The sequence below is a fragment of the Scleropages formosus genome, chromosome 14 (assembly GCF_900964775.1).
Source record: "Scleropages formosus chromosome 14, fSclFor1.1, whole genome shotgun sequence".
NCBI lineage: Eukaryota > Metazoa > Chordata > Actinopteri > Osteoglossiformes > Osteoglossidae > Scleropages > Scleropages formosus.
In genome coordinates, this window is record NC_041819.1 from 14,035,080 (window position 1) to 14,062,885 (window position 27,806).

At 44.4% G+C, this 27,806-nt stretch overlaps 1 protein-coding gene across 1 annotated transcript; it reads right to left on the reverse strand.

The window, feature by feature from the left end:
* On the reverse strand, positions 1-27,695 carry wwc1 (WW and C2 domain containing 1). Its single transcript, XM_029258142.1, has 22 exons — positions 26,699-27,695; positions 20,023-20,132; positions 19,174-19,377; positions 18,985-19,061; positions 18,058-18,137; positions 17,462-17,591; positions 16,085-16,234; positions 15,819-15,880; positions 15,456-15,698; positions 12,383-12,472; positions 10,303-10,847; positions 9,375-9,501; positions 8,628-8,792; positions 6,984-7,176; positions 5,850-5,990; positions 5,532-5,608; positions 4,906-5,074; positions 3,113-3,277; positions 2,323-2,415; positions 1,354-1,584; positions 1,151-1,269; positions 1-234 (listed from the first exon to the last, which is right to left on the reverse strand). The coding sequence occupies exons 1-22, from the start codon at positions 26,815-26,817 to the stop codon at positions 168-170; spliced, it is 3,357 nt and encodes a 1,118-aa protein (XP_029113975.1). The 5' UTR covers positions 26,818-27,695; the 3' UTR covers positions 1-167.
* Positions 27,696-27,806: the final 111 nt, after the last annotated feature.

A 27,806-nucleotide genomic window follows, 5' to 3' on the forward strand; every position in this document is an offset into this window, starting at 1 on the left:
GTTGCTAAAAATTACTTTAAAAAAACTATACAGGTTAGCAATTCAAAAATCTACAACCCAGTGTTTTAAAATGTGACTTTTGTTTATACATTTCTTCATAATACCACCAGAAGTCAGTGTCATCTCCTTGGAAACAGCAGTTCAGACTTGAGAATACTTAGGATGCTCTACACGTCATCTGCAGGGAGGTCCGGGATATTAATTTTTGCCCGAGTGAAGAACGCCATCTTCTCCCTAGATCACGCATTGACAGGGAGGACACTTCCATCACACGCTGAACGTAGGACAGATGTTCTCGTATGCCAAACAAAAATATGATACCTAAAGTACTCTCAGTCTTACCACAGTGCACTAGCTCCTCAGTTCACACAGTTTGGACCAGAAGTCAGCCTGTGACTTATTTTGTTCGTAACTAAAAAGTCACTTCCCCCCCCCCCCCCCCCCCATAAAGTCACAACCAGCAAAAGCATCATAATTTAGACATCCTTTGATTTATTTGCAGATTTTAAAAATCTTGGACATAATTACACTACTTAAAGTACTTACCCTTATTCATTTGGTTGAAGCTTTTCTCCAAAGCAACTTTCAACTATCAATCCATTCACACAGCGAGGTTATTTTACCTGACAAATTTAGGTAAGTACCTTGCTCAAGGGTACTACTGTTGGAGGTGGGATTCGAACCTTTTTTTGTACCTGTATTACTTATTTACTGATTTTATTACATCACTTATCTTCCCGTAACACGGGGCAGCTGTTAGCGTAGTGGTTAGAGCTAGTGCCTACAGATTTGGATGTTACTGGTTCAAATCACCTCCTGCTACCACTGAGCAAGTTACTTACATTGAATTTATACTGAAAAAATTACCCTGCTGTATAAATGGGCAAAAGTTGAAGGTAATAGTGTAAGTCGCTTTGGAGAAAAGTATCAGCTAAAGGCAAACATAAGTAATAAAATGTAATAAATTTGAAGTGAATTGTAAACTTTGTTTTTCCCTGTAGTTAATATTTCTATAAGCACACATTTATACTTAAAGCAACTAGAAGGGTCACATATGCATCACTTATTTATACAGCACCAAACGTAACGGAGCCTGCGTCCTCAAACCTACAACCTCTTGGCTTCAAGAGCAGCTCCGAAACCGCCGTACCTGAACGACTGCACCTCTGGCACCTCCTTCCTGCTCTGCCCGCGAATCCGCTGCACGTCCTTGGCCACCGCCCGCATCATGCGCTCCACGTGTGCCTCCTGGAGCTGCTCCTCCTTGGTCTGCGAAAAGGGGGGGCGGACTCTTCAAAGCGAAGCCCAGGAGGAAGGGCTGAGGAACCACCAGTTGGTGCAGTGAAAGCTCACCTGTCTGTCGAGCTGCTGCAGGAGTGCGCACAACCGCTCATCCTCTCGCACGCAAGCGGGCAGTCGGCTGCATCCACGCAGTCGTGCTTCCTCCATCTGCTCCTTCAGCTGCCGCAGCACACGCAACTCCTGCTCCAGGCGCGCGCGGCGCGTCCGAGATGCCTGCAGGTCCAGCTCTAGGTCCAAGGAGGTCCGCAGCAGCCCGTCCAGACCCCGGGCCTGCAGAGGCGGCTGTGTGCGTGTGTGCCGATAGGTTGACGGAAAGATGGATATGGATGGATTGATCGTGCAAGTGGATGGTTGTATGGATGAGTTTATAATGTGAATAAATGGACAAATTGAATGAGAGGTGGATGTATTGGTTAATGTGGGTGAGTGAATGAATGGATTTAGGGTGAAAAAGGATGGATATGAAAATACAAGGGCAGAGGAATCATACTCTCTTCTAAAATATTAACGGCTAGATTAAATATTAACATTCACTCCTTAACACCATGCGTTTGGTGTATATACAGCAGGGAAGATGAAACCTGTCTAAACACCATAGTAACAGAGCAAACCCTTTGTGCTACCCTATTAAACAGAGTAAAATAAAAATCATATTTACTGTCATATTACTAATTTAAAGTATGAACAAGACTTTCATTATGAATCAAATTCAGATTGCATTGACTTAAATCAGTAATGCTGATTTAGATAACACAATAAGCAGTACAAAAAACAGCAATGAAAATAAAAGCAGAAATTTAAATATTTAACAATGATAATTTAAATGATTTAGTTGACTGGCAAGCGTAACCACAGTACACTGCACACGGAATCCCAGGTTATTATAACTTAACAGGAATATTAGAAGAGCTCCTGCTGACGGAAGCCAGAAGGGTCGTGTTACACGTATGTGCGTGTGTGTGTGCGCTTGCAGCTCATGGGAAAGCCTTGCGCAGAGTTCACTCAGCACACACGGTTTACCTTCTTGAGCCGCACACTGCGCCGCTCCGACGCGTTCCTCACAAACGGGGACTTCTTGGACAGCGTTGAGCTGTCGCTGTCACTGCGGTTGATCTGGACGTGAGCAAAGAAGAGGTTGAGCACCGTCACCAATGCACCACATGTACTGGGCTCCAGCGGAGAAACAAAACTACAGCCCATCCGAGATTCTGGGACCTCGTTTCATCGATTTCGGATTTTGAAGACTGTCACAAAGATGTTCCAGGAAAAAACTGAACAATTATTAATACTGAACAAATCTATTTTTAAGCACAATGGAAACAAAAACAAGTAAATAATTTACAGCTTTTTTTGGGGAAAATAACTTACATTTTATTTTTTAGCATTAATGCATTAAACTATGTTTTAAAATATTTTGACACAGTGTCTCCAAATGAACCAGCCAACCATCTGCACCGTCAGAATCAGTAAGAAATTCTCAAAAATTAAAACAAGTCAAGCTTTTCTGGTTATTAAATGTGTTTTCAATCTCTGTATTTTATCTATTTCATTTACAATACTGTATTTGCTTTATTATCTTTGCATGTATAAGTGCCTACAGTATATGTACAATATTCACGTGTTTGCATGTATGTGCAAAATGTATGTTTTCAATTACAGTACAGACTTCATTAGGCAAATGACATTCATTACGTGCAAGATTAGATTGTAAAAGTGTTACTGTAGTTCACTCGGGGATGGACTGCCTGTGTCTTAGATGTTTGTGTGTGTGTGTGTGTGTGTGTGTGTGTGTATATACACGTGTACTCACCCTGCAGACATACTGGCTCTGAGGTCCAGGGGAGAACGTTTTCGAGCGGATGATTGTGTTCCCCCTCACAAATGGGTTGTGCTGGGGGATGGCAGACCTTCGCTCCTTGGGCCGGACCACCGAGACGGACTTGGAAAGACCCTCAGTGGTGGTCTCCTTGTTCAACTGTTAGTCACAAAGACAACAGACAACCACATTCGTTTCAAAAGCACCCTGGCTCAAGTTACGCTTACGTTTTCTTCACTTATCTTTTTTCAAAAATTTCTGCTTGTTATGGAATTAAAGTGATCCGCTTTTCTGCTTCCAGCTATGAGATGGCAGTAAAGAGCACCTAAAGAGAACAGGACTGCGGAACCACCTTGATGCTGCTCACTTCTATAGTGTCTACAGCTCATGTCCAGTAATCCTGAGTGTCGGTGACCAAGATGAATGAATGAGTGCAGCACAACCACCACTGAACACGAGATTGTGGAGAAGAGATATTTTTGTTTTCATTTATTTAATTTAGTTTTCATTTTAACATAGCTCAAAGTTTATAAAAATGTAAACAATTTATACAAGTATTTTTTAATCCATTAAAGCTATATATGGAATTTTCATAGAACCAATAAATCAATTGACATCTGTACTGTACATTTTTCCAGAATGTCTTAGTAATTACAGTGACTCGCAAACAAAGCAAATTGTGAACAGACTTCCAGTGCCATTCTCTTTGCAAGAAAAGAAGCGAGTGTACTTTAAATTCATAATGTACTGCTAATGAAGCATATACGCATTACCAAATATTTCTGGTTTAAAAAAAAAAGGACAACTATGTAAGGATGCTATTCATAGACATCAGTTCAGCATCCAACACAATCACCCCTCAGAAACTAATAACAAAGCTGGGCCTGCTGGGTCTGACCACCTCCCTCTGCAACTGGATCCTGAACTTTTTGACTGGGAGACCCCAGTCCGTCAGGATCGGCAACTTCACCTCCAACAAGAAGGCCCAGCACTGACTCCACTTCCTACAGAGGTTGAAGAGAGCCAGACTCCCTCTTCCCATCCTCACCACCTTTTACAGAGGGACGATAGAGAGCATCGTGACCAGCTGCCTCACCGTGCGGTATGGGAACTGCGCAGCCTCCGACCGCAAGACCCTACAGCGAATTGTGAGAACAGCTGAAAAGATCATCGGAGTCTCTCTATCCATCATCGACATCTCATACAACAACTGCTGCATCCGCAAAGCCACCAGTATTGTGGATGACCCATCTCGCTCCCTCGTGGACTCTTCGCCCTCTTGCCATCTGGCAGAAGGTACAGGAGCATCCGTGCCACCACCAGCAGACTCCACAACAGTTTCTTCCCTGAGGCAGTCAGATTACTCAACACCCAGCTGCCTCCCAATGCTCACCTGGCAAAGTCAAACAGCTAACCCAGCATGACTCAATACCACTGCACTCTTGCGCTTTACAAAGCTGCATTAGACACTTATTTGTTTTTGCTGCTACCTAATGCTTGTTGCTGCTATCCTACAGAACGGTTTATAATTTACAGCCCATATCCTGTGTATTTATTGGCCTGTGTATCTGCTGTTCTGTTCCGTATATTTATTGTCCTGCACTTGTCTCACACCGTTGTGCATTTGCATTTTATGTAGTCTTGTGTACTGTTCTGTGTTGCACCATGGTCCAAGAGAAATGAGATTTCGAGCCACTGAATACAAGCTGTACAGAGGAATGACAAAAAAAAAAAAAAGAAAAAAAAAAAGAAAATAATCACTTGACTAAAATGGTGGTTCAACTTACCTTCTCTATGTTTGATCCTGCACAGACCAATTTCTCCACCTCCTCCTCCTCTCCTTCCCATTGCCTGCTGTCAGGATAAAGCCCCTCCTCTTCCTCCACTAGCTCCTCCTCTTCTGCATCACTCTCCTCCCGGTCCTCGAAGACATCACCTTCAACGGCATCACTGTGCCTGTAAGAGCAGATATTAACACTGAGGCTACACAGGACTGGTCTGGGTACGGGGAGAAAGGAGTTACACACTTGGTGCTGAGCTCCACACACTCTCACGGGGCATACGGAGGACCTGCATAACTGCTTTATTCGCTGGTTTTTGGCGAAAGCGCGGTGATTTGGTGAGAACATGAAAAGATCTTTCCTTGTGCCACTATCATTCTGTAAAATTTTTTGTTGCAAACTCAAACAGGAGCGACTTACATAATTTACATTTGTGCATTTAAAATAATGTAGAGTCCAATACTGTCCAAAGCCCATCTCAGTAGCTTGGATATAAAACTGACAGTCCATATACTGCCTAGCAATTGAGTCACTAGGAGGTATACAGGAATAGAAAATTATTAAAATTAAGGAAAATCAAAATTTATAATAATTATTAAAACAATTTTTGTTTTTAAAAATGAGACGCTCACCACTTGAGCTCCAGAGTACCCTCAACGTTTTCTCCAGTTCCCCCCGTAGTGCTCAGCTCCAGCATTTCAAGGGAGCCCTGGAACACAAAATTTGTAATTATCAGTTTCTCCACAGCAACTTACAAAGTTGGATTTGTGTAATCATTCTCACAATACAAAACTACAAATATAGTTTTTCTTTCTTTCCTGAAGGGAAACTATTTGCTGTACAGGTCCCTAAGGTTCTTCTGGAAGCTTCCCCTAAGTTGTGAAACTAATCAGAATGTATAAGAGCTGAAACGCTGAGATATAACGCAGTCCTGAGAACACACATCTTACCTGTTCTTGCTCAGGAGAGGTCTTGGCCTCTCTGTGCTTGGCATCAATGTCGGACACGTACGTGTAGTTGAGGAGGTTGTACCACTTCGTAGACCTCTCCCCCGAGCTGCTGATCTCAGCTAGGCTTATCTGAGCACCAGCCTTTGCAGGGGAAATAATTAAATGCAATTAACCCAAGTACACCAGCTCCTCAAGTTACAAACATAGTTTGGACGACACATGTGTTTGTAACTCATTTTGTTTGTAACTCTGAAATTTTGCTTTTATTGCTTTTAAGTTTGGGTAGGGGAGGCACAGCGGATTTTGACCAGTGCCTGCTGTGTGGTGGGTCTGGGGTTCAAGTCCTGCTTGGGGTGGCTTGCGGCGGACTGGTGTCCCGTCCTGGGTGTGTCCCCTTGGCCTTGTGCCCTGTGTTGCCGGGTTAGGCTCCGGTTCACTGCGACCCCGCTCAGGACAAGTGGTTTTAGACTGTGTGTGTGCTTTAAAGTCCTAAAAAGAGCTTAATAATACAGACATCTGTCTATTTACAGGTTAGGTTCTATAACACCTCAGATAAAGCAGGGGATTCCTGAACTTTCTGTCTGAAGCAGAATGACATGTTTACCATCCAAGCCAGTAGATTTCAGTGAAGAGCACCTAAACACAGGAGTGTGAGACTGCCTTAATTCAGTGACAGATTTTTATTTTCTGTAATTTTTCAGTTAGTTGTAATGTTAAAGAACCTTGAAGTAAATAACATCAAGATAATCTTACAAAATATTGTATGTTTGCTATGTAGGTATGTGACAAAAATGCAGCTACAAATTAACACAAACTGGAACATGTTTGTATCTTGGAAAATTCATAATTGTGTAACGAACTGTTTACTGTACACATGACAAACTCTTCAACTGAATTGAATTAACTGTACTATATGTAATACAACGATCTGGCGTATTTCCTTTCGAAGTCGACAGCATCAGATTCACACCGCTCCCCGAATCTCAGAACGAGTTACTGTTTTGCACTGCTGTGCATCTCACATGTGAGACAATGTCATTTTTCATAATATGAAAAATAAATTCCTGCTAAAGACTCTGGAAATTATTTGCTTTGTGGGCATGTGAGTTTGTGTGTTTGGTTAGAGACACACACCAGGCATTCCTCCTTGCCCAACTTGTTGGTGTAGCACACATCCACACGAAGGGTCTTCTGCCGCAACGCACTGTGGGACACCTGCACTCCGAACACCTCGTTCAGGTCCACGGTCTCCCATGGCGACACCCCACGTGTGCGAAATAGACACCGCGTTGTCTCCAAACATGGCAGTACCACCACACGGACATACCTGGGGGGCACATAGGATTTGGGGGAGGGGGAGATAACGACAGGCTGAGTGCGGTCCAACCATTAGATTAGGTCAGGAAACAAATATGGGACTTGTGGCGCCCCCAAGAGTCGGAGGCACAAAAGTGCAAAGGAATATTAAAGCTTTGATGCTGGAGAAAGAAGTGATCAGCACAGTTGCAGTCTTGTTAAAATCAACATAGGTATGACAAGAATACTTGTTGTTATTGCTATTATTTCGCTGATAATGTGATCTTTGCACACTGAGCTGCTTATTATTATTATTATTATTATTATATAAAGAAAATTACTATGCTAAGTTGCTCAGTGAAATTTACTACCTGACCTTCAGACCCAATCCCTACTAAATCACTGAAAGATGATGTTTCCGCTCTCACAGAATCTATTGTCCATATCATTAAACCCTCATTACTTAATGGCTGTGTTCTGAACACTTTAAAAGTCACTATTAGACCTCTACTAAAGAAATCAGATCTTGACTGTAATAATCCAAGTAATTATAGACCTATCTGTAATGTACCATTTGTAACCAAAACTTTATAAAAAGATCATAGCTTCCCAAATTGTAAAATATCTTAATTGTTATAATGTACTTGAAAAATCTCAGTCTGGTTTCCACCCCGGCCACAGCACTGAAATGGCGCTCACACATGTCAAAAATATTCTCATCCTCTGATGCTAGTCATATCTCTTATGTTACTGGACTCGAGTGCGGCATTTCATGCTGTTGACCACAGTAATCTACTGAGTAGACTTGAAAACCTGGTTGGACTAAGGGGTACTGTTCCATTCGTATTTAGCTAAGCTAAACTAAATTTGTATTAAAATCTGATAACTCTGCTCCTTCTTTCTTGTCTATGGTTCAATATGGTGTGCCTCAGGGCTCTGTGTTGGGTCCATTATTGTTCTCACTCTGTATGTTACCATGGTGATATTATTCACAAACATAATGGAAGCTTCCACTCATATGCTGATGACACACAGCTATATGCTTCATTTATGCCTGATGACCTATCACATGTGGTGTCCTCAGCAAATTGTTTTGCCAAAATAAAATTATGGATGAGTAACAATATTTTTTCTCTCTGAATGCCACTAAAACAGAGGTACTTGTGATAAGAGTTTTGGCATCACCAGCGATCACACCAATCAAATGGTAAAAGCTTCATGCATACAGATTGTGTTAAGGACTTGGGTGTGTTGTTGGATGGAAAACTGTCATGTGTGTCTCATGTTACTACACTGACTAGGTTGTGCTTCCTTCAGCTGAGAAATTTAGCTAAATTAAGGTGATTCCTATGTAAACAAGATGCTGAGAGATTGGTTCATGCTTTTGTTTCAAGTAGGCTGGACAACTGTAATGCTTCATTATCGGAATGTCTGTCAGCAAGCAGGTTATCGTCTTGTGGCCCTGGACATCACACCACTCACATGTTCTGGTCTGTAGGCAGCGGAAGGGAGCCGCCGTTGGCAATCTGCATGACGGCCACAGTGAAGCATCTCTCTTCTGTCTCGTACTTGAGCCCCAGCCTGACCTTCGCTGAGCCTGAAGGTCCGCCATCCTCGCAGGTCAGCAGATCCAGCAGGTGGCCGGGCCTGAGCAGGGTGAGAGAGAAGGGGGATGGGGTGGTAGTCACAATTAGCTGCACAGCCCTACTCCTCAACTAACAGAGAGAGCCATTATCACAAGCCTTCCAGAACATCCACTGAATCCAAAAGAGTGTCATACTGTATCAGAGACGTACAAACCCTGCACCTTTATGTTCCCCACAAATGAACATTTGTTAATTAGTCATGTTATTTCTGCACAAATATTCTAGTTTTATGCAAATGTTTGGGCACCCCTGGCTAAATTACATATTTAGTTAATGTTGCAACTGAAAAGTAGTAAACACCTGCTGCAGAAAACTAAATTGGGCTGTCACTCAACAACCACGCAACTTAATAAAATAAAAAGTAACCGTGCATTCACAATTGAAAATATGTTGTTTTTAACACACTATTTCCTGCAGCGGTAGTTTACTTCTTTTCACTTACATAATTAACTAAATATGCAATTTGGCCAGGGGTGCTCAAAATTTGCATAAAACTGTACACGAGACCCTTATAAGCCAAGAGGACCAAAGTGAGACAGGAGGTGTTCCAGGTAGAACCGTTCACTCGGGCAGGTCCACCTACCTCTTCTCAGATGGTTCATAAACTCCGCTGTCTCCAGCCACCGATTCGTCCGAAACGGCCGAGGACACTCCCGCCTTCTTAACCCCCGGCCCAGGGCCCCTCGCGTCTGCAACACAATCTGCATTTCCTTGCATCAGGGAGAGAGAGAGAGAGAAACACCAGACGGTCGGTCACGACTATGGGTGTAGGGTTCCGCTACTGGACCGGGTCCACACAGTGGGACAGACAGCAGGGGACCGTAATGCGATCGGACACCTTGCAGCGCGATGCCATCGCCAGTGCCACACGAGAGCTGCGGAACTCCGCACGACACGCAGTGTGACCTCAAGCACACAGCACCACATGCTTGCTCATAATGCATGCTTTGCATAATACTTCACTAGCGTATAGTTTCACTTATGCTACTGTACTTCACACGTTTTATCATTCATTTACACACACACACACACACACACACACACACACACACACACACACACACACCTACTAACCAATAAGGAGGTGTCATAACATCCAAGTAACCATTCTCTTGTGCAGAAAACATTCTTCCACAAAGACTTCACACTTTACGCTTAAAAGATATAACTATGAAATGAATAAAAGAAAAAATAATGCATGAGGCTATTTCTAATTTATCACTTTGTCTTCATATTACTGATAACACAATGCAGCTTTTAAAACTATTTTGTAGATTTTAATATTAATGTATATGTGAATATGGTAATAATTATAGACACAACACACACAAAAACAAAATCAATAGAATTCAAAAAACAAAATAAAATAATATTCTTTCAGCGTAGACATTCAAGATTCAGTACATCACTTACTATGATTATTAGACATGTGGCCCTCAAACCCGTTCACAATGATGGCTGTGGCCCTTGGCTAGAAAAGGAGAGCCAACCCCTCCGGTGTTATAGAATACCTTTAGAGGTCTCCGCATCAGCAGCAGTGGAGGCACCGGTGCCCTCCTTGGCTCCCGTGCCCCGCGTGTCTCCAACGAGGCCGTCATCACGCAGATGGAGCTCTGCCAGACGGCCGTGCAGTTCGGAGCCCAGGAAGACGTCCCCCTGCAGGAAGCCAGCATCCGTCACAAGCGGGGAGCAGGGTGGCGACAGCGACGAGAGTGACGAGCGTGGCGACAGCGAGCCCGCCGAGCGTGGCGGCGTCCCCAGCGGCCGGAGCGCTCGCACCCGGGGACACCCGCCGGCACCCACCACCTCGTTCTCGTGGATGGTGGGAATGGAGCTGGGCGGCCGGTAGCCAGCCGCGGCGGCAGCACCCTCCTGCAGCAGCGAGTCCAGCTTGTGGCGGAGCTCCGGGTCGGCCAGCTCGGGCGCGTCCACGCACAGCTCGCTCAGGCTGAGGGACGAGGACGACCCCAGGCTGGAGGTGGCCAGGGATCCTCGGCTGGACGTCAGGGACCCGTGGCTGCTGCCCGAGGAGCAGGAGAGCGTGCTGGCGGAGAGGCTGCGGGGACAGAGATCACGGCTCCGTCAGAGCGGCTCCGGGTTTGATCCTGCTTCCCAGGATTGTTTCCAAACCCCCCCTCACTTTAGCCCTTCACAACCTCAATGGCGTTTTGCTGTGAACCAAACCCCAGCTAATTAAAGCACGGCGCCTTATTAGCAGGGTTGTAGAGGATCTCCCGCTGCATTCTGGGCTTTTGATGTGTGTTGTGCCAGAAACAGCAGATGAACTGATGCTCAAAGAACAAAAGCAGGCAGAGACTACTCGTTCCGCCGCAATTTTTGGGGAACCTTGATGCATCTCACAACATGTTTGATTTTCCCAGAAAGGAACACACCCCAAAAGAAACTGCGCTCCGCTTACACCGAATTTACATCATCCCACAGCGAGCGGCCGTAGCTTTGTCTCGAGGAAAGGGGACGATTCCTGCCACGGCGTGACAGTTTCAAATACATCGAGTCACAGCTCCCCGAATTAAAAAAAAAAAAACAGCAGGGGTGCAAAGTTAATTTTTAAAAAAATTAAGACTTCAAATGCAGCTAAATCAGGCTATTTGGCAAGAGATAAAAGAACTCTTCCGTTGTTGGACTTGGATACAGAAATGGGAAGTACCGGCACATTTCAAACACCTTAGTCATCTCCCCGACACCCCAGAGAAGAATCAATCAAGCATATACCTCTAAATTAATAAAGGTACGCATACACAACTAATTATTTTCTTCTACACACACACACACACACACACAACATGAAAATGAGAAACTAAAACTTGAATTTTTATATAATTATTCATGACAATACATATGTGAGCGTTATAAATGCACAAAACACAAATATATACTCTATTAAAAAACAAACGGAAACTAATTTTCAAGACTAAAGTTGGTTCAGAGTTGGTTAAAATAGATATATACTATTTACTGTGTGGAGCGACAGGTCACTGATGTTGACATTACGTACGTATAAGGTGGCAGATCTTAAATTTTAAAATAAAACTCAGATGTGCTGGAATGGCTTCCCTTATCACTCAGAACTGCTGAATCCCACTCTACATTTAAGAGGGGTCTCAAAACTCACCACTTTCAGACTCACGTCTACCCTGATCTCGCAAGTGCATAATAAACATGTACATCTTTACTAATTTTTGTGTAATAACTATTTGTGTAATAACAACAACACCTTTATACAGCTACTTGTGTAATGTATACTGGTTTATATTGTGGTATGTGACAAACTGACTGTATTTTAGAATCACGTGTCTCCACCCAAATCGCTCCTTCTGCTGACGCGATGCACGTTTTGTATTGTTTGGAGAAAAGTGTCTGCAAAATGAAGAAATATAAACGTAATGAGCTGACGTGATGTGTGTTTTGCTCTCGCTCTTCTCTTCAGTTCGTCCCACACAAGCGTTGCCCAGGGGATCCACACGGACTCAACCTTTTAAGTGCTACTGCAAGGGGAAGCGACAGTTGTATTTATGTCATTGTGATTCTCAGACTCCGAGACGCACAAATGTCCAGCCACTGAGACGATACCTTTTCAACTGGGTGTGGAGGGAGGATGCCAGCCGGACCGTTTCTTCCAGTTCTCTCACCAGCTTGCTCCTCCTGCAGTGCAACCTCAGCCTGGAAGACAGCAGAAAGAAACACCCATTGCTTACAATCTCAGACTCGGCATAGCTAGGTTTTTCTGAGACCAAATCATTGGTGAGGGGACAGAAAGAGACGGCAGGGATGATAAGCTGAATCAGTCCCAGCGCAAGGACACCAGACATTCCCACCGCCCCACTATTAAAGTCTTCCAAAAGCAAACAGGCTGCAAACACATATGCCGTAAGTCTCAGACTTATGAATTTTTGTCTTAAAACATTTGGAGATACAAACAAATTTGGTCTTGCGTTCAGTACTAAGAAACTTGGCCTTAGCTTCGATTTCTCCTGCTAACCGGAAGTCTGAAGTTCAGACTGATGGCAAAACAACGTCCACCAGGATACCCAGTGTTCGCCGCATTTCCAGCCAAGCTGCCACTGTTGCTGTGATTTGGAATTTTTACCACTGCAGTGTGTTTCCTTCAGGCTGTTTTCTGGTAAGTTACTCAAAACAGCATGTCTGAGAAGTGCTGACAGTGGTGGAAAGAAAGAAACATAATAACTCCGGGAAACAAAGCAGAGAAATAAAAAATACAGCTGAAACGGTGGGAAAATTGAGAGCGGTACCTGTGCCTGTGACATGAATTGTTCAACTCTCAGAACTAGTGGCCAGCAGGTAGAGTAGTGGTTACCGCTGCTGTCATTTGACCCAAGGGACCCAAATACAGATCTCGCCTCTTGCTGTAGCACCCTTGATCAATATAATTACCCTGAACTGCTCGAGTAATTCATCAAGCTGTATAAATGGGTAAATCAATGGAGGCAACATAATATTGCAAACTGCTTTGGAGAAAAGCATCAGCTATATGAGTGAATCTGTATTCATTTCTACTGTACTCCTCTATTTTACATATTATATGTGAACAATAAGAGTATATTCAGATTTGCAAACAGATCTCATCTTGTGTTCATAAACTGAGAATTAACATATAAGGGAAAAAAAATTGCAGTAAGGATTTTTATAACCTACTGCAGCAGAGTCATGGTTAGTCATCCATATTCATGTCCAGAGCCATATACAAGTTCAATTTTATTCATTTAGCTGATACTTTTCACCAAAACAACTCCCAGCATTGAGGCACTCACACTGATTTAAGCATTTATATAGCAGGGTAGTTTTTACTGTATTAATTTGGGGTATGTACCTTTATGAAGAGTACTACAGCAGATTTTGGGACTCGAACCTAGGTTTTCTCCAATGTGAGGTGGCAGCTGTAACGGCTACACCACCTGCCGCCCTTCTAACCCTCGAATTCAATCCGAGAAGATGAGAAAAGGGTTGAGGACTCATGACTCCCACCCCCAACACTGAGCCTCCCACATTGCTGACGGCCCTTGAAACAATGAGCAATATTGAAAAAGGGCTCAAATATCATAATGCAAATACAAGATAGCAAAGAACACCTTATTCTGGTCTCCTGTAGGCCCCCAAACACAGCAACTAGGGAAGAGTGAGTTAGAGAAGGAAATGTACAAAGCAAGGGGGGGGCACTTGCACATATGTTTATCATGCCTCTCTAATAAATCAGCAGAATAATCCTAGAATCACTGCAGACAGATGTATTAACAAGGTCCCATGAAATAACACCGTGGTTTCCTGCACTGCGGTTAAGGACATTGCCTTGTAACCTGAAAGCTGCAAGGCTGAGAAACTGGGGGGGGTCTTGTTATGGTACCCAAAAGGTAAGATACTTCACCATAATTACTTCCATGAAACTCCCAGCTGCATGAACAGGCAGAGCTCTACAATTGCTTCTGATAAAAGCACAGGAAACACGGAGATGGTTATAACAACAATACCATGGTACCAAACAGAAAGGAGTCTTTCACGGCCAGCCTGCATACCGAGCTCAGGTGGTCGGGTTACAGGAAGGCGAGTAGCAGCAGCTCCATGGCGGGCTGAGAACAAGGGGGCTATTGAGCACAGGGGGGGGCGGGGGGGACCTTGCTGGTGCTCGAACCAGCGAAACCTGAGCGGGAGGAACAGGTGCCCACACAGACAGACCAGGCCACCTGGGGATGGCTGAGGGGGAAGCGCACAGCAGCAAGCCCGTTTCGAAACGCAAGCTCAACTTCATTTTCAAGCCTCAGTCAGCTCTGCAGGCCTGCTGTCCACAATATCGCCCCATTCTGGTCAGAAACATAACGGTTATCTGTTGATGGCTCCTTTGGTCAAGGCAACTTACAATGTCTGAAAATCAACTTGGCAATGATTTAGCCACTCCTACAGCAATTATTCTAACTGTATTAATTCAGGATAAATACTTTGTTTGATGGCTCTACAACAGAAACAGAGGTTCCAACCCAAGACCTTCAGATAGCAAGGTGACAACTCTAGCCACTATTTCACCTGAATATTAGTGGGAAAACATTAACATTAGTAGTGAGGGCCAGCAGGTGGCGTAGTGGTTAGTGCTGCCACTTTGTACTACATTTACATTTATTCATTTAGCTGACGCTTTTCTCCAAAGCAACTTACAATGTTAAGGTCACAATTATTACAAGCTTACAATTATTTACCCATCTATAGCATTTGGTAATTTTACTGCAGCAATTTAGGGTAAGTACCTTGCTCAAGGGTATTACAGCTGGATACTACAGCTAACCACTACAGTACCAGCTGTCCCCAACCACTAAAAGAGCCCAGGTTCTCAAATCCCATCTCCTCCTGTAGTCCTCTTGATTGAGGTACACACCGTAAATTGGTAAAATAAGAAAAATCCAGCTGTATAAAATCAGTGTAAACAGCTTAATGTACAAAGCTAATACTGTGAGCTGCTTTGGAGGAAAGCGTCAAATAACTGAATAAATAATGAGAAACTTTCATAAAAAGCAACTCGCACACCATAAAAATCCACGTATATATTATTCTGATATAATTAATTAATTATAATAATTTAAACAATTTAGTTTACATTTAGATGACAGCAGTAGTCCCAATATGCTGCTCATCGACCCACCTCTCCGTAAGGGCCTTGCTCTGGCTGTCGCGCGCCGCCTGCAAGTCCATCTCCAGGCGCCGCTTCTCTGTCTCGATCTTCTCAGCATCCCCCGGGGCGCGTGCGCACGGCTTGGCGTACTGCAGCTCCTTGAGCAGCTCCTCCTTCTCGCTGATCAGGATCAGTCGATCCCGCTCAGGGTCCAGGAGACCAGGCCAGGCCTGGCTGTCCAGCTTGGCGATCTGGACCTCAAGGTTGGCAATCCTGAGGACGCATCACAGAGAGGTGAAAACGAACACGTGCGTGCGGACCTTTAGACATCAACGTGTCCATGTCAGGCAGCAAATTAACAGCATTATTACAGGTGATTACAGGGACATTTACCTTCTCTTTGCTTCTTCGTATTTGAGGCTTAGACGCACTTTCTCCGCCAGCAAGCTGTTTGTCTGAGAGAAAATAAATTTCAAGGTCCAATAATCTTGGAATTATCATGGAAGTTCTGCTTTTTCTGTATGCATATGAGTGCAAGGTGTAATTAAATTTTGGTAAGATAACTGTAAATATTTTTTAAAAAAATGTGCTTTTCAGTACATTGGTATGATAATGCTGTAAGGTCTATTTAGAGTTAGGATGCCAGCAACCAGGCTCACCTCTGCAGGAATGTCAGTCTGGGACTCAGCGTCTGAATAGAGGCGCGGGATGGACAGGCTCGAATCAGCCAGCGAGGGGCTACTGCTGGCCCATAGTTCCAAGAGAGACCCGGAGTCCAGGCGGAATCCATCCTTCAGGATGGCCAGTTTCTGAGCAAAAGCAAACAAAAACTGGATGTATTAAACCATGCCATCACCATTGCAACCTGAAAGCAGACAGGTAAATGCAGCAGGTGTAGCAGTGGTTAGAAATTTTGCCTTGAAATCTGAATGTCCTGGATTGCTGCAGTGCCCATGATAAAGATACTTACCTTGAATTGAGACAGTAAAAGTACCCTGCTGTATAGATGGGTAAATCATTATAAGAAGGAAAAAAAAAAAAGTGTGAGCCATAATGCTAGCTCATCCCACATATCTCAGTTCTGAAACATTCAAGAGATCAGACCTAAACCTCCCTAAGTGAGAGATTCATCTTTTGCATTGCAGGATGCCTAATGTTTATAGCCGTTGCCTTGCAATCTGAAGGTTCTTGGTTCAAATCCTGCTCCTGCTGTAATATCCTTGGTTGTTATTTACACAGAACTGAGACAGAAAGAATATTCTGCTGTATAAATGGATGAATCAGTGCAAGTGTGAAGTTGTCTTGGACAAATGCATCAGGTAAACGAAGGCTAAAAATAATGAATGACAATAAGAATGATTTTTTAAATTGAACAATACTTTTTTAAAAAAAGAACAATATTTTAAAATGCTCATTTGACTGGGTCATGTGTTTTTGCCCTGGCCAGGACTTTCTATTTGTGCGATGCTCTTCCCAGAAACCCCTGGGGCTGGTGGTGTGTGGCTCCCATTTGCTCTTGCTCCAGCTCTGTTTACCGTATGAGTCAGGCTTCTCTTGCTTGGTGCCAGCACAACGCAGCTGTGCAGGGAGGCAGCAGGGAGCTCGGTTCATGCATTTTTAAACAACAGCCGAGATGAGGAAAAGTAGATCGGCGATCCCTCATCCTGCCCACACCGTCTGGAGTAGGTGACCGCCAGCCAGCGGTGGCATCGCCTTTCCCTTTCCTGCCGAGAGCGGTCCTAATTTGGGCAGCTCTACACCCTCCGGTCATCCAAGGTAACGAACCCCAAGGAGGAGGGATGTAGCTTCCTGCCGATTTTCAATTCTAAGCATCGATGGGGGGGCCGTCAATGCGTCAGTACCCCATGCTGGGATACCACCTGGACCACCCCCCCGCGGCTTCACCAGCGCTCCCAAGGCCCACCTGCAGCAGATCAAAACTGACTACTGCCTACCTGTCACCAAGCCCATCCCACACCCCACCCGGACCACTCAGACCCAGCACACCTCCGTCACCCCGTCTCCCCACAGCCTACCTGCATCAGCTCCCTCTTCTCCTTCTCCCCCAGACTGATGGCATCCTTGATGGACTTCACCTCATTCAGAACAGCCTGGGCCTCCTGCAGCTTGTACTCGTACGATGCTCCGGACACCCTGTGGCCAATCCTGCCGAGGGAAGCGCGGAGGGAGGGGGGGGTGAAGGGGACCGTTATTGACGGCGCGCTTAGCACGCGCCACCGTAACTAGGTCACAGCACACCGTGAACGGCATGTCAGCTACAGCAAACATGCAAAGTAAGCCAAGCCGACCGGACCGCCCGCATTCCTTGTGCCAGCGCAGAGATCGGGAGTGGCCGGGAAACAGGAGAAGTCTTCCTTTCGGGCGCTCGGCACCTGGCGGCCTCCTTTACACAGCATTTCTCAGACCTCAGCAGCTCCAAGGTCCAATTAAAGCACTGACTTCAGGCGATAATGGGTTCGACTGATGTTTCAAAGCTAACGCTGTACAGAGACAGCAGTGCAACTATTATCTCGTTTCCATACCCCGAAATGAAAATGAAATAGAAACAACCCCCTGCCAAATACCAAAGGTAAGGAACCACTGTCGTTGTCTTTTGCCGAGTCGCACTTACTCTCTGAGGGTTTCGAAACCCTGTTCCTTATACTGGAGTTCCTGTTTCATACACGCAAGATCCCTCTTCAGCTTGTTCACCTAAAAATGCGAAGAGACAGAATTTATGAATCAGAACCACACACAGAAATTGGGGTTCCACAGTCTCTCGTCGCCTTGGAAACATAAGACAACTTTGCACTGACAAGCAATCTGGCAGGGTAGATGGTCCTTCAGACACCTTGGGATACAGAATAACATCAAAACATCCAGAAGAGACAGAACAGGTCGCATACTAGTCATGTAGCTATAGGGTCAAACATTAACAAATGCTGAAGAAGGTGCACTGAAAATTTTGTATTTATTTATTTATTTATTTATTTGTTTGGTTAATTGATTGCTTGATTATGTATAACTAATTATTAGTTATGTATGATAATTAATTGGTTAATATGTAATAAATAAATAACACATCATCACATCATATATGCGAAGATTCAGTATCACACTAAAGTCCACAACACGTGCAGCAAACAAGTCATAGTGCTCTGATGTCCACTAATTCAGGATTGGAGAAATATCAAAATAATAAAAAGGCCTGTAAGACACAAAATGAAATTTAAAAAAAAAAAAAAAAAAAAAAAAAAAGTGATTCCATTTACATTTATTTGCTGTGAGCTCAGTGTTCTAACAGATGGTGCGGTGAGGGTGGCAAAGTTCTCAGCATTCCTTCATAACGCAAAAGCCAGAAATGTCTCACCCTGCTTAAAAAAAGCTCTTAATTTTTCTAATTATGCCAATTATCATGAGCAGCATTAAACCTTTCACAAAGAAAAGTTTATAATCTAGGTATAAAGCTGAAGCACATTAAAACTTAGTGAACTGAAGCAGCAGGACACCACACACGTGTTCATTAGGCAGTGCAAGGAGCAGGATGCACGAGTCTTACCCTGCTCTTTGCCGTCACAATCTCTGCTTTCAGGATCTCTGGGTCATATTTGCTGCTGGAGGAAGACCTGGAATTCACTGCAAGGAGGTGAAGATCATCCCATAAGATCAGCCAGGGTCTCCATGTGCCCCGTCATCAATCAGCAAGAGAACCAACACCCCACACCCGACCCCCCGGCGGAGCCCTTACAGCTGGTCTGCGAGGCCGACTTGTCCTTCCACGCATCGCTTAGCTGCCGGTACTCCTGCTGGGCCAGGCGGAGGCGCTGTTCCTTCACCTGGTAGGTCTCCTGCTGGGTGGATAAGGCATCGCGGGCCACGGCCAGGTACTCTCGGAGCATGCGTTCCTGCTCGCGCTGCCACTGCACCCGCGGGTCCTCCACCTGGGTGCTCTCTGGGGGGCGAGCGGACATGACGGCACTCCTTACCGAGCCACTCATCTCTACAAGCTTTTTCAGACGCATCCTCCATTTACACATACAAGTGTAGCTCTTACAGACAGGAACCTTTGGAGACGTGAACCTGTAGCCCTTTGGTGAAAGCTCATCCCCACAGCGATACTACCTGGTGAATGTTAAAACAAACAGCTGATCTTGTGCTTATGTTCAGTGAATCCAATTTTACAGCTGGACATCACTTCCGCTGATGGACCTCTTTCAGGTCTAGAACAGACAGTCGTAGCATCATCAGTCTAGACCCCTAACCACAAACGTACCGGCTGAATTTTGCCACCAGGCAAAAACAATATATTTAACTTGCCATTGTTCGCCTAATTATTATTGAGTGTAGAGCAGGATACTTTGCCATAAAATCTGAAGTAAATACCCTAATTCAAGGCTACACCTACACAAGCACTTGATCCCAGTCCTTAAAGGAGAGGTTTATATTTGAAACGCACAGCTATGCAGAGGACTGGGTACCAATATTTTTAAGGATTTCATCATTATCGGATGTTTTCCCCATCATGACACATATGATCTCATAAGCCATACTCACAAGCCATAAAATCGCCATCTCACCTGACGGTCTGGTCACTCACTTGTGTTATGGTCCACATAATATGCTCCGATGTGGGGGTCATAGGCCTCCTCCCAGCCTACGGGAAGCTCATCTCCAATGCAGTCAGCAAACGTCAGAGGCTTGGTCTGTCTGCAAGAGCAGCGCAAACCAGCAAAGCTTTAAATATTTATAAACCAATCAATGTCCAAAGTGCTCATGAGACACAACTGGAGCGATTTTCAACACTATAATGTACATTTACTCGTTTAGCTGATACTTTTCTCCAAAGTGACTTACAATTATTCATCCATTTACACAGCTGGGTAATTTTACTGAAGCAATTTAGGGTAAGTACCTTGCTCAAGGTACTACGGCTGGAGGTAGGGATCAAACCTGTCACCTTTGGGTCCAAGGGCAACAGTTCTAATCACTTTGCTACCAGCTGCCCAAGATAACGCAGCTCGGCCAACGTTTCACCCCATGTCATGCAAGTTTATCGTGCATACAGTTGAAGGCACGCAGTGCAACAAGCCGCTTCACTGAAGACACAGCAGGGCCTCTCCGGGACTTGAACCAGCATGCTTCAGGTCACTGTGTCCTTAACTACATTGCTGTGCGCTGCCCCATTGGTTGTTATTCGCGGTATCACAAAAAGCGCGTCTCATGACAAGGCGTTGCCACGGGCGACCCGCTCAGTCTCGGCTGGCTGCCACAGGGGGTAAGGAACAGCAGATCGCTGTATCCAGGGGGCTTGGAGACCGTGGCCCAGCATTCCACCCGTCATGCTGACACACAGCCTCTGAGGCAGCCCAACGGCAGCAGCCCAGCAGACAAAAAAGGACAATCGCCTTGAATTTTTTGCCCGCCTGCCTGCAGGAGAACCTCAGCAGCCGATTCCTCTAAACATCCATACAATCATCCATTATCAATAGCCCCTTGTCCAGTGCAGGGTCGCAGTGGTGCAGAGCCTACGCTGGAAGCCCAGGGTGAGAAGCAGGGTACACCCTGGAAGGGACACCAGTCCATCAAAGGACAATCTCACACATTCATTCACTCACACATTTTACAGGCAATTTAGTCACAAATCCAGTTCAAACACACTTCTAAGACCTGTGAGGCACCAGTGCTACCTGCTGCACCACCATGCCAGCCTTCCTTTAAATATATAAGACAAACTTTAAATATACTCAGGTACACAACAGGTAGTGTAAGTGTAGTGGTTACAGATTCTGCCTTGCATTCTAAGAGCACAGATTCTACTTCCACCTTCTGCTATGTATGCTGCTGTAACCTCTTGCAATTTCCTGCAAGATGAATAAAGTATTTATCAACAAATTAATCATTCAATCAATAAGAATGTCTGCTCAGTTACAGATTCTGCCTTGCATTCTAAGAGCACAGGTTCTACTTCCACCTTCTGCTATAATACCCTTGGTCGAGGTGCGTACTCTGAATTAATGCAGTAAAAACTACCCTGTGCAAATGGGAAAATTCGTGTAAATTGCTTTGGAGAAGAGCCTCAACTAAATTAATAACTACCCGGCAACTTTGGCTTATCTGCTCATTAAGAACTTTCTATGTGCCACTGTTTCTACGGTTCGAATAAATATTAAAGGGTTTAGCTGAGCAACAGCTGCGCTCGGGTCCCGGCCGACAGGGCGTGCTGCAATTTTTGCCACTCCACCTCCTGCTTTTATCACTATTACTTGAATGGTGTTCACCTGAGTCACACACTAATTAAGATGTGTCCTACAGGTCAAGACCTCTCCCTCCATCCCAACCCTTTATTGATCTACTCACTGCCTATTTTTACAAGATTTTTTTTTTTTTTACACTATTTCATTTTATTTTTATACCATTTATCTATCAGGGATGCGATGGCGCAGCAAGCTTGGCCAGGGCCTGCTCTCTGGCGGGTCTGGGGTTCGAGTGCCGCTTGGGGTGCCTTGCGGCGGACTGGCGTCCCGTCCCGGGTGTGTCCCCTCCCCCTCCAGCCTTACGCCCTGTGTTGCCGGGTTAGGCTCTGGTTCGCCGCAACCCTGCTTAGGACAAGCAGTTTCAGACAATGTGTGCGCATATTATTGCACTGCCTCACATTTATTCATTTTTCTGACGCTCTTCTCTAAAGCAACTTACACCAATTTACCCATTTATACTGCTGGGTAATTTTTAGTGGCGCAAATCAGGGTAAGCACTGTTCTCAAGGGTCCTACAGCAGGAAGTGGAATTCGAACCTGGGTCCCTTAAGTGTACGGCAGCAGCTCTAACCACTGTGCCCCTGCCATCTTCTGTCACAGCTTGGCTGTATGTATGCTGCTGTAACCTCTTGCAATTTCCTGCAAGATGAATTAAGTATTTATCAACAAATTAATCATTCAATCAATAAGAATGTCTGCTCAGTAAATACACAGACAAACGTGAACCCTATCAGACAAATTTTATAGTAATTCTTCATTCATAAATACATAACTGCTATAAGCCTCGTTTTGTCAAGGAAACCACCCCAGCGTGTCCTTCTGAGCGTTTTTCTGAATAAAAGGACAGTTGGAGATACGAATTCACTATTCGGTCTCTGCAGCGCTAAAAATAAATGTATTTATTCGAAACTTCAAAGGGACCGCACCTCACCGAAACTTACATTCGAATTCATTCACTTAAGCACACGCTTCTCTCCAAAGTGACATGCAACACAAAGAAATATCTGTCAAAACCTGTTAACGCTCAATGCTCAGCACTTCAAGCCCCTTTTTTTTTTTTAATCTGATATCTATTCCAAGGGCAGCGAACGGACCGCTCCTCACCGTGCTCCTCACCGTCCTTTGTGGCATCAGACTGGTTTTAACCGCACAATGCGGCACAGAGATCAATTTTTAACGGTTACCTGTAACCTAATCGCTGTGGTACATCAAAGTTGGAAAGGGAGCCAGGGTTCAGTCGGGCTCCCCGAGCTTCATCATCAGCAAAACCAAACGGTTCATCGATGATGAAGGGAAAAGGAGAAGAAGAGTGTCGACGATCTAAATTTCAACGGCGACAGAAGATCTCCTGAGCCCAGAAAGCCTTTCGCTTCCTCTTTCTTTCCCACTCGGAATGTCAAAGTACAAATGCGTCCGCTGCAATAATTCCGTATTTACACTATGCGCTGATGCTAGGATCTGGGTCGAGGACGGGCATAGACCTAATTTTATTGGAGGATTATTTATTAATGTGTCTGACACTCTTCTCTAAAGTAGCATTAAGCTACTTACAATGATTTAACCATTGATGCAGCTGGCTAAGTTCACTGCAGTAATTCAAGGTAAGTACCACGCTCAAGGGTACTACAGCAGGTGGTGAGATTCAAACCCACAAGCTTCAGATGCGAAAGGAGCAGCTCTAACCACTGCGCCCCCTGCTGCTGCCGCATATGAACCAAACTCAGCTACCATCTCCCTGAAAAGACACCCGTTCTGTGCAGCCCACAAGGACTTGATTCCAGCACACAGGCTCACTCCGCATTTCGCCCAAGAGAAAGTGGAAGGTCTTGAGCTGCACCTGCACAGGGTTTCGGTCACGCTCAGGGCGCCGACCGGCGTGGCGTAACGGTGAGCGCAAACACGGCCAGCGCTTGAGTAAACAACGCGTTTGGCATTCGTTCCGCCCACTGCGCATTCCTCGAGGCCTCACCGCGGTGGCCTCACCTCTCCCTCGCTCAAGGTCCAGCATGGTACACTTCAGCACTGCTGTTAAAGAGCAGAAAAAGTGTAAGCTGACATCTGAACGACAGCATTCCACCTCCATGACACCACTTTACTGGTGTGTCACGCCAAGTCAAAGTCAACAATGCGGCCGTTTCAATATATGAGTACAATGGAAAGGAATGTTGGCTGTAACATATTTCACAGAGACGCCATGCTAAAATTCCAGTTCCGTATAGCAGCAGGATGTTGCGTGGCGCTCTTCACACAGCCCAACAAGATGCAAACGACCCTGTTCTGCTAGTAATGGCAGAAAACATTCGCCACATTGGTTGAATTTTTAACAGTACGCTTGATTACTAATTCACAAAACGTCTGCCAAAGCGCTATAATAAAAAGGAGAATGTGCATGTCATCATTTTATCGTTTAAACCATTCCACTATAATTATAAACATGGTATGTCAGGCATCTTATCTATACAAACTGGGTTATATTTTAACCACTATCAACCTCAATGTGAAAGAAAGCCATTAAAAAAAAAAAAAAAAAAAAAAAGCCACAATTAAATGTTCCTACATGGGAAGAAATAAATATTTTTAATTTCTACCTAATGGCCCATCAGTCTTTCAGACAGTCCGATGCCGTATCTGAAAAGCCAAATAAAACAAGACAAACAGAATAAAAGAGAGGATTCGATAATAAACAGAGCGAGAGGAAATGCTGGTCAGTTTAACCAACAGCCTTGGGATTTAGTTTTATTACGTAACAGGAAACCTTTTCCAAGATAACAGAAACACAGTTTTTGCCACATAAATACAGAAAATAGTAATACCTGACCGAAAAGCGTTGCTTTTCGTAACATTATTATTTCTCATTATGCATTCACAGTCACGTTTTCATAGCGAGGACTTGCCTCACACGGGGTTCAAGCTGCCCGCATCTAAAAGAGTCATGTAACTGTGTATATGACAATTATTTCATTTCTACTGTAGTGTTACCTAAATTTGAATGGCACGAGCACGTGCAACGCAAATCTCTGGTCCTCGAACCTTTCCAGAGCAGGTACGGCGCCGGGGCTCAGGTGTGCGTGTGTATATATGTGGGCGAGAGAGCCTGAGTGAGATCACAGGGGACGATCACTGTTGTCCAGCCCTGAGGAAATCTTTGTTTCCCATCAACCGTTGCCCAGCAATGAAACCACGATCTCCCCGGAACGGGATAGAGCAATTGGAAAGGGATATCGCCGAGATGCAAATTCACTGACCGTTTTCAGCTGGGTCCTCTCAGGTGACCGTGTGAGCCCGATAAACGGCTCCTGCTGACTCCCCCGTTTGTCCGGCGTGGCCCCAAAGCCATGAGATTAATTACATGAGGGCCTTCTCCTCACACCTTTACCCCATTTGGAGTAATAAATCCTCAAAAGTTTCCTAAAAATAACACTTTCAGCTTTTGCTGCATTTGCACTAAGCAAAAGCCTCTAAAAAAGAAAAACGCTCCATCATCACCTTGCCAGCCATCTGGTCACGATGAATCGCGAGCCCCAGTGGCTATCTGATGGCTTATTTTTTTCCCCATTTCCAACATAAAAAAAAAAAACATAAACAACTGGCACCTAGTTGGTGTCTCGACAGTGGGTTCCTGCTTAACATCCTAGCATGTTTCAAGAAATCTGGTTCTAAGCCAGCAGAGTCCGGAATTCACTAATGATCTTAGAAATTCCAGATCTAAGCCGCTAAACTGATTTTTATCTGAAAGCTCCCGGACCTAACAGCTAACTGGTGTTCGGCACCGTTTGAATACTCTCAAATGCTATAAGTCTGTGTTGGGGGGGGGGGGAGTAATGCGTTATGAAAAGTACTTCTACAGATAAAGATAAAAATATAGCCTGTGTTTTAAAGAAACACATTAATCTACATTGCTCGATTTAATAGGCTCTTCTGTAATTGAATGAGACGAGCCACATGAATGTGAACACCCTCTGGGATGTGTTTGGTTCATCTACAGGAAAAGGACTTCAATATAAGAGGACAAAAAGTCATTTAACTTAAAACTCCAGTCTACATACGTTCTACAAAGGCCTACCATATATTATAGGGATGGTTAAGTTGACCATAGTAGCTTATTTGTGTTCTTTTTTTGGCTTATACATCCAGTTTAGGCGTTTTAATTGCATTTCATCTGCTTTCTTTGCCAACAATTAAGTTCATTCAATCACATAACCATAATTCCAAATTCATCCTAAATGGATAAAAGGCTGTGCTGTGGAGTTTTGCTTCGTTGGTGTATGATGGATCATCCCTTGTCATTTGATCGATGTAGTCAACGTAACTGACTTTGTAATAAATATATACTTCATAAAACTACAATACCCCTCCCTTGGGTCAGTCCAGCTGGAAGTGTGATTGATGTGGTCAATAGAATTGACTTTGTAATAAATATGTACTTCATAAGGGTACCATACATTTCCCTGGGGTCAATCTTGTTCGAAGTGTGATCAATATAATAGATCCAATTCAACCTTAACAAACAAAGTACTGCTCTGTCTGTGCAGTGTTTTTTTTTTTTTCCTCTTTGCTCGATTGTCCCGAGTCAATCCAGTTTGTATTGTGATCATGTCCCCAGTGAAATAGACTTTGTAATAAATACGTAAGTTATAAAGGTACTTGTTCCTGGGGTCAGTCCTGGTTGTAACACGATCGATGTAACAGCAACAATTCAACCTAAGCGGACAAACTAGCGCACTGTACAATTTTTTTGTCTTTTTTGGTCAATCCAGTTTCTAGTGTGATCAGTGTCCTCAATGAAATAAATATTTATTCCAAAATCTGTTTCATAAAGGTGCCATACCTCTCCACTTTGGTCAGTCCAGTAAGCACAGTGACTGTGTGGACGGTCAGTGTAAAAAGACTTTGTAACATACATATACTTGATACTTGTCTTGGGTCAATCCAACTGGTAGTGTGATTATTCATTGTGGTCAATAGTAGACAGTAATAAATAATATATATAGCTGAGCAAGGTACCATACCATACCATACCTGTCTCTTGGGTCGATCCAGCTGGTAGTGTGATTGATGTGATCAATGTAATAGACTTTGCCATCAAAATCGCGGGCTTCCTCCCAACCCTCTGGCAACGGTAACTCCGTCCTCGGCATGTCAGGCAAGTCTCCATGTAATGAAACGTCTTTCGAAGCGCTTCTGCAGCCCAACAATGTTGAAGTTGTTCAACAACGTGCTCGAAGCGCACAGCAAAACCACCAGTCACGTCAGGAGAGCCTTCAACGCCGACAAAAGTCTGCTCAGTATTAATGCGAATTACTTTTCTGCTCTAAATTCAAGAATTGCTCTGCTTTTCGCTATAATAATTCCGCATCTTTTCCCAAACAAACAGTTCGCACGTACGACGACGCGGCGTTTCGTGCCGCGCATCTTCTTGCCGTTTTCTGCTGATCTTCCTCCTTCGCTTCTGCCTTCTCCTCGTCGATGGTGCGGTTTCCACCGTCTGCCCATCACGCTTCCTTTGCGATCATTTTTCGCCTGTTTTTTTTTTTTTTTTCCTTTTTTTTTTTCCCCGCAAAAAACTCACAGCGCCAAAACTTTAAACGAGTCCTGCGCGCGCGCGCGCGCTCCCCCCTCTCTCCTCTCAACCTGTAGGGGGAAAAGGCGCATTCGCGTGCACACGGACGGATCTATTCCCACCGGCCAGCTTCGGGATCCATCCCGGCCGCTGCAACACGGCAATAAACGCCTTTTTCTTTAATATTTTAAAAGCCTCTCTTTTTTAGTTTCCCTACGCAGTGGCCACCATGTTTAACTGCACACAGCTTTCTCTAGTCTAATCTTGTTCTTTCTGCTATACGATTCTTCAGTAAGTTTTCCCCTTGAAAACGCACGGTACACCTCCGAAACCCTGCGATCGTGTGTTTTCCTTGGCTCTCCAAAAATCCCGCAAGAAGTTCTTGTTTTTATTTGTACGATGTTTCCTTTTCTCTTAAAGGGCCAATATCTTCCTCCCAGTGTACGGGTTGTGTCGGTCGTGATGCTACTGCTTGAATTACGTCATCCAGGTGATTACCGTAATTCTCCTAAGAATCGACTTTATTGTAATAACTCTAATATGGGGCTAAGCGTAATTTCTTAACGT